Source organism: Mytilus trossulus, chromosome 11, assembly GCF_036588685.1.
Source record: "Mytilus trossulus isolate FHL-02 chromosome 11, PNRI_Mtr1.1.1.hap1, whole genome shotgun sequence".
Classification (NCBI taxonomy): domain Eukaryota; kingdom Metazoa; phylum Mollusca; class Bivalvia; order Mytilida; family Mytilidae; genus Mytilus; species Mytilus trossulus.
In genome coordinates, this window is record NC_086383.1 from 42,814,174 (window position 1) to 42,821,833 (window position 7,660).

General features: G+C 31.5%; 1 protein-coding gene across 1 annotated transcript; it reads left to right on the top strand.

The window, feature by feature from the left end:
• Positions 1 to 4,361: 4,361 nt before the first annotated feature.
• Positions 4,362 to 6,254, top strand: LOC134690069 (zinc finger protein 227-like). The gene has a single exon (XM_063550044.1). It carries the CDS (start codon positions 5,007 to 5,009, stop codon positions 6,252 to 6,254), a length of 1,248 nt encoding a protein of 415 aa, XP_063406114.1. The 5' UTR covers positions 4,362 to 5,006.
• The last annotated feature ends 1,406 nt before the right edge of the window (positions 6,255 to 7,660 follow it).

Genomic DNA, 7,660 nt, shown 5'->3' on the forward strand with positions numbered 1-7,660 from the left:
CCCCACCCCTGGAATTGATAACAACTCCTCAAAAGTGGCAGAGTTTATGTGGACTCTAGCCATGGTTACACTTGGAACACAATAAATAAACAATAAACAATTTAGGTTTAAATTAGGGCTTGGGCAGGGGTATCTACTGAAAAGGGGTATTTATACAACTGTTTTGTATGGTTTTACAACAACAACAAACTTTTTAACTGGGGATCAAGCTTATAAGTTGACCCCAGAGGTAAATGTGTAAAGACAAGTGTATGTGTGTGGGTTGTTTAATTTGACACTTACAATTTCTTCTTTCTGTTTGCAACTGGAAGATTATTTCCAAATTCTGTTTGCAAATGGAAGTTGAACTGCGTAGGTCAACTGAGTGCAATACGCGGCGGAATTGGATTGGGGTTTACAAAATTCCCTACAAGGGTTTTGCAGAACAATTTTATTGACTATAAAGGGCAATAACTCCTACAGTGGTCAACTGACCATTTTGGTCATGTTGACTTATTTGTAGATATCTTACTTTGCTGAACATTATTGCTGTTTACAGTTTTTCTCTATCTATAATAATATTCAAGATAATAACCAAAAACAGCAAAATATCCTTAAAATTACTGATTCAGGGGCAGCAACCTAACAACGGAATGTCAGATTCATCTGAAAATTTCAAGGCAGATAGATCTTAACCTGATAAACAATTTTACCCCATGTCAGATTTGCTCTAAATGCTTTGGTTTTTGAGTTATAAGCCAAAAACTGCATTTTACCCCTATGTTCTATTTTTAGCCATGGCGGCCATCTTGGTTGGTTGGCAAGGTCACCGGACACAATTTTCAAACTAGATACCTCAATGATGATTGTGGCCAAGTTTGGTTAATTTTGGCCCAGTAGTTTCAGAGGAGAAGATTTTTGTAAAAGTTAACGCCGGACGCAGGACGACGACGGACGACGACAGACGACGGATGCCAAGTGATGAGAAAAGCTCACTTGGCCCTTCGGGCCAGGTGAGCTAAAAAATGACAAATGAGATCGCCGACTTAGAAGTTACACTTGAAATTACATTGGCAGTGAGAGCATCCCGTTGTTTCCTTGTTTTCTAACACACTTTTTCTGTTTTCGTGGTTAGGTTAACTGACGAGGTTGCAATTTTATTTTCTGATACAAATTAGAAAACTTTATTAGAAGTCCATTACTAAATTGACATATGCTGGCTTTGTTTACAGTAGGCGTTCCATAGTTCTTTTATATACTACAGTTATCTCCCTTTGGTCAGGTAATATTATTATGCTGTGAAATAAACATGACTTATTTTTGTGTTTGGGTCAAGAAAAGATAAACATGTAAGTAAACAATGATCATTTATGTATAAAGTATAATTGGTAAAGGTTTTTTTTTTAAACTGAATCGTTTTAACAAAATTACTTTTTATCGTTATAGCAATTTAATTTTTACCTTACGATCTTACGATGTAAAATTTAGTTTTTAGCTAACAAAGGATGTATTACGTGAATATAACATGGCTATTAAATAGTATCTGGTTTATATTATGAGTAATTTAGTTTCTTTACAAGAACTGGCCAACATATAAGTTCATTGATAGAAAATAGGTTTTTAACGTTAGAACAGTTTATGAAAGAAATTATTCTATGGAACGCCAAATTAACATATACATGTACAACATGTACAACAAATTATAGAGAATACATTGTATTTTTTTCATTATGATAAAGTGTCAATTTGACAAACTTAATATATAATTTGAAAATATAATTATCATAGCAGTATTGAACAAAAATAATAATTTACAAATAATAGCTTCTTTCAAATCTAGAGTTTCAACACATCAATTATAGTGTTAGGAGAATTAGGAAACAACGGAATATTGCATACTTTTGTAACAGATGTATAATTACTTATTAGCATTTCTAATGATTTCTATGGCAAGCAAAAGTGGACAAAAAGAGTGGTTTCATTTAAATATAAAAAAATAATGTTTGATATTAAGATTTCATGTTTTGATATTATTAGGCAATGTATAACATTGTATAACTTATATAACATGTATAAAGAAATAAATTTCTAAAATTGATAAAGTAAAACACTATTTCTTCATAGTAGAAAATGAATTTGTTATATAAAATGATCATATCTTTATATTAGAAAATCTATTTCTGATATTAACAAATCATGTAAAAATATTACAAATTCATTTTATCATGTTTATAATATAACAAATATTTTTTTCATAGAAGAAAAACATTTTTTTAATTTTCTAAATTCAAATATAATTTTCTATTGTTTGAAATTTATTTTTCATTATTACACAAGTTACATGTATTAATAAAAAAATCTTTTTTTTAGTACTAAAGTCAATTATCACAGTCATGAAAGTAATAAATAAAAAGCTCTGTCACCTAAAAAAAATGACTTATCACTTTTTTATAATCTTTTCAAAAACTTAATAAATTCCTATTAAATATTAAGAATAAGTGTTCTAATATTAAAAAGTTGTTTTCAAATGTTAAAAAACACAGTAAATTTTTAATATTTAAAAATATTGTTTTAATATTCAGGTGGTACCAAACACCTTGACTAAAATTGATTAGTATAGTTTAATTTTCACAAAATTTGGACATAAAATTTACTTTTTCTCTGACAAAAATATAAAAAAAAAATTTAAACTAACAACACACATCATCATCATCATTCATCGAAAAAAAATCATTGGATATACATTGTACAGCAGTTTGACAAACACTTAATTTGATCATTGATAGGTTTGATACTTCCTAAGCGATTAAATGATAGTAAAACTTTCAGCTGATTTTTACAAAACAATCTCCCTGTAGTGTTAGGTACCACCTTAATAAAGTATTTTTTTAATATTAGAAAGGGATTTTTTTATGAATGTATCATGTTAAAAATTAATTAATAACATTTCATATTTTAAGTAATGCATTATTGATAAAAACAAAAATTAAAAAATTAAAAAAAAGCTCTTTTTGTCGTCATACATTTCAGGTAATAATTTTAGACAAATTATTTCATATCATTTGTATAAACTTGATGAATTTAGGAGATGGGTATTCTTTTAGCGCAAATGAAATATAACCTTGTGGTCTCAAATGAAAGATTATATTTTGTAAACATTGGGACAAATGCAATGTAGCTGTTTTGCCAAAACTCAACATCTCTTGTCTGTCATGACTGAAGCTAAGACAGTCACAGGCACATATATAATGTGACTGGTTAACATGTTCGTCAAAGCTCAATTCTTCCTGATATGACTGAACGGGGACTAGTCACAGACACAAGCATGAAATATGAGTCATGAACATATATACAATATTAGAATGTAGAAAACAGGGTTGGCAAAAACCCGGGTTTTATGAGTATTGCCCAGCCCAGTGGGAAATACTGGGAAAACCCGGGTTTTACTGGGTTTTAGTGGGTAATACTGGGCAATACTGGGTAATAAAAAAACTGGTCTGAATTTAATAGAGTATTCAGTGAACAAAGACAAATGTTATACATTCAAGATATATATAACCTTTTTTGTTTGTCTGGATTGGTAAAACTGTAAATATAAAGCAATTTTTTTTTTTTTTTTTAATAAATATACACATGTAACTCCTTTTTTAGGATTAACAATTACATGTAAGAAAAATTATATTTAAATTATGTCTATGTACTGTCACTAATTAGTAAGTAATTATTCAGATTAGAATGCAGATTTGTTTATGTAACAATAATCAGCCCTTTCAATTCTATAAGTGATTAATGACATGACCCCTTAGGGTGTTTATATAGCAATATGAATGTATAACATTTGAAATTAACAATTCACTAAAATATTGCAAGGTTTTTTTTCTTTCAAAGTATGCATTAATATTGAAACAATGCTTGGAAATTAACAAGGTTTCCTTAAATGTGCAAATCTTGATGTATTCTGTCTACATATAGAAGGGAATGAAATAGAATTTTTCATTATTTTAGAAATGACTGTCAATGGCTTATATGTATAAAAAAAGGTATATATTTAGCTGTAATACTATGAAACTACACCAAGATTTTACTATTTTGTGTTAAAATAAGCTTAAAAAATCATATTGCCCAGTAATGCCCAGTATTCCCATTTCTGATAGTATTGCCCAGCCCGGGAAAACCCGGGTGGGAATTCCCGGGCGGGTAATACTTTGCCAACCCTGGTACAAAAGGAAAAACTATATCCGACCAATTAATCATCCCTTTTAAAAAAATATATATTGTTGTTGTTTTTTCTTGTGAAACTTGAATTCATATATCATGTATATCCAAATATAGAAAACTTGTTTTTATGATAGTTAACTTCTCTTATTTAGATTCCACGTCACTGAAAGAAAATGAAGTGAGACATAGTGTACAGGAACCCATGAATTATAGGTCTCACAAAATCAGAAAGATATGTAGTTATCTCCCTTGACCGAACAACAGTATAATTCGTCTCATCTCGGCCGATTCTGTAAGGAGAGTAGCGGATTCTACCGAGGATTGCCGAATGCTACAGTACCTGTAGCTATCTCCCTTGACCAAACTACAAAATATGTAGTTACCTTCTTGACTGAACTACAGTTTAGTTTATTATCTCCCTTAATCAAACTACAGTTTGGTTTATATTAGGAAAACATTAGCTTTTATGCTGGAGGAAACGGATTTGTAAAGATCAGGATAGTGATGCTGCATTACAAAAGGAACACATGAAAATATACTATGCCAAGTAAAACAAATCCTTGGTCAAAAAAATTGTTAAAACACATAAAAACACATAGCACAGAGTTTAACGAACAAATGAAAACACATACTGCAGAGTAACAGGAGCATATATTTATATGTGGTAAAGTACGTAGTCAAAGATATGAAACATACACCAGAGATTAACTTTTATGATCGTGATATATTATATATGTATGAAGGGTTTGATTATAGTTTAAACTTACAAATTCACATATAAGCACTGGTGATAAAACTTTATAAATGCGATGTATGTGGTTGAAGGATTTAGTCAGAGCCAGCTTTTGCAGAGACAACATAGAGATCACACCAACGATGAAACTTATATTGGTGATAAGATAAGTCATAGTTCAAATTCTCAAATTAAGATGAGTTCAGAAACTGGTGATAAACCCAATACATGTGATATATGTGGTAAAGGGTTTGCTCATAGAGTAGCCTTATTGAGACACAAAAGAACACACAATGGTGATAAACCTTATAGATGTGATGTATGCCGTAAAACTTTTACTGACTGTTCAAATTTAAACGACCACAAAAGAACACATACTAGTGATAAACCGTACAAATGTGATATGTGTAATAAAGGGTTTGCTCAAAGTTCAACCTTATGGACACACATGATAACACACACTGGTGATAAGCCGTATAAATGTGGTATGTGTAATAAGGAGTTTGCTCAAAATTCAACCTTATGGAAACACATGATAACCCACACTGGTGATAAACGGTTTAAATGTGATGTGTGCGGTAAAAAGTTTACTCAGAGTAGTGATGTAAAGATACATATGAGAATACACACTGGTGATAAACCGTTTAAATGTGATATATGTGGTAAAGGGTTTGCTCGAAGTTCAACATTGCAGAGACACTTGAGAATACACACTGTTGAAATTAAGATGAGGACACATACTGGTGATAAACCTAGTGCATGTGATATATTTGATAACGTTGCGGATAGTTCAACTGTAAAGAGACACACGAGAGAACACACTGATTATAAACTTTCTATTGGTGATGAGTTTAGTCACACTTCAAACTTACAAATTCAGATGAGAACACAAACTGGTGATAAACTTAATATCTGTGATATGTTTGGTAACGTTGCTGAAAGTTCAATATCACAGAGACACACTAAAACACACACTGTTGATAAACCTATAGGTGATGAGTTGAGTCAAAGTTCAAACTTACAAAACTTACAAACGAAGAAATCACATACCGGTGATAGAACTAATACATGTCACTTATGTGGCGTATGTGGTAAATTGTTTGATTATATTTCAACCTTAAGGGTCCACCTTAGAATGCACACAGGTGATAAACCGTATAAATGTGATGTATGCTGTAAAGGATTTGCTATGAGTTCAAATTTAAAGGTACACATAAGAACACACACTGGTGATAAACCGTATGAATGTGCTGTGTGTGGTAAAGGGTTTAGTGTCTCTACCAAATTGCGCATACATATGAGAACGCATACTGTTTATAAATAAACCCTATAAATGTGATAAATGTGTTAAAAGGTGTTATCAGAGTTACGCTATGCAGAGACACATGAGAACACATATGGGTGATAAACCGTATAAATGTGATATAATTTCTGTGGTAAAGGATTTGGTGAGAATTCAACATTGCAGAAACACATGAGAACGCATACTGGTTATAAACCTTAAAAATGTGATATATGTGGTAAAAGGTGTTATCAGAGTTATGCTATGCAGAAACACACGAGAACACATATGAGTGATAAACCGTATAAATGTGATAAATGTGGTAAAGGATTTGGTGAGAATTCAACATTGCAGAAACACATCAGATTCATACTGGTAATACACCTTATAAATGTGATGTGTGTAGTAGGGAGTTTGGTGATCGTTCAAGCTGGCATAAACGTGTTAGAAGACACATGTGTGATAATTAAAGATAATAAACATGATAAAAGTGCCAAGTACTGAAAACGAGTTTCTAAGCCTTGTACAAATAAAATTTATGTTTCGAGACAATGTCTGTTTATTCTATATTTATGTGGTAAAGGGATTAGTCAATGTTACAAGTTAAAACAACTACTAGAGATAAATTATTACTGTAACATGCGAAATGTATTGGGTAAATGGACAAGTCATTGTTCATGAATTACACATCAGAAAAGACACTGGCGGTAAATTATCACTGTAATGTATGTGGTAAATGAATAAGTCTATGTTACACATCAGAACACACACTGGCGGTAAATTATAACTAACGTATGTGGTAAATGGATAAGTTTAATGTTACACATTAGCACACACACTGGCGGTAAATTATCACTGTAATGTATGTGGTAAATGGATAAGTCTATGTTACACATCAGAACACACACTGGCGGTAAATTATCACTGACATGTATGTGGTAAATGGATAATTCTATGTTACACGTCAGAACACATACTGGCGGTAAATTATAACTAACGTATGTGGTAAATGGATAAGTTTAATGTTACACATCAGAACACACACTGGCGGTAAATTATAACTAACGTATGTGGTAAATGGATAAGTTTAATGTTACACATCAGAACACACACTGGCGGTAAATTATCACTGTAATGTATGTGGTAAATGGATAAGTCTATGTTGCACATCAGAACACACACTGGCGGTAAATTCAAACTAACGTGTGTGGTAAATGAATAAGTCTATGTTACACATCAGAACACACACTGGCGGTAAGTTATAACTGTAACGTATGTGGTAAATGCATAAGTCTATTTTACACATCAGAACACACACTTGAGAGCAATTATAAATGGAATGTATGCTTGTGGTTAATTGGTAAATATAAAAAAGACGATGTGGTATGATTTCCAATGAGACAACTCTCCCCAAGTGACCAAGTGAAATAGAAATTAACGAATATATG

What these genes read in the sequence shown, in the direction of transcription:
- LOC134690069 (XM_063550044.1), top strand. Translation starts at nt 5,007, where the DNA reads ATGTATGTGGTTGAAGGATTTAGTCAGAGCCAGCTTTTGCAGAGACAA.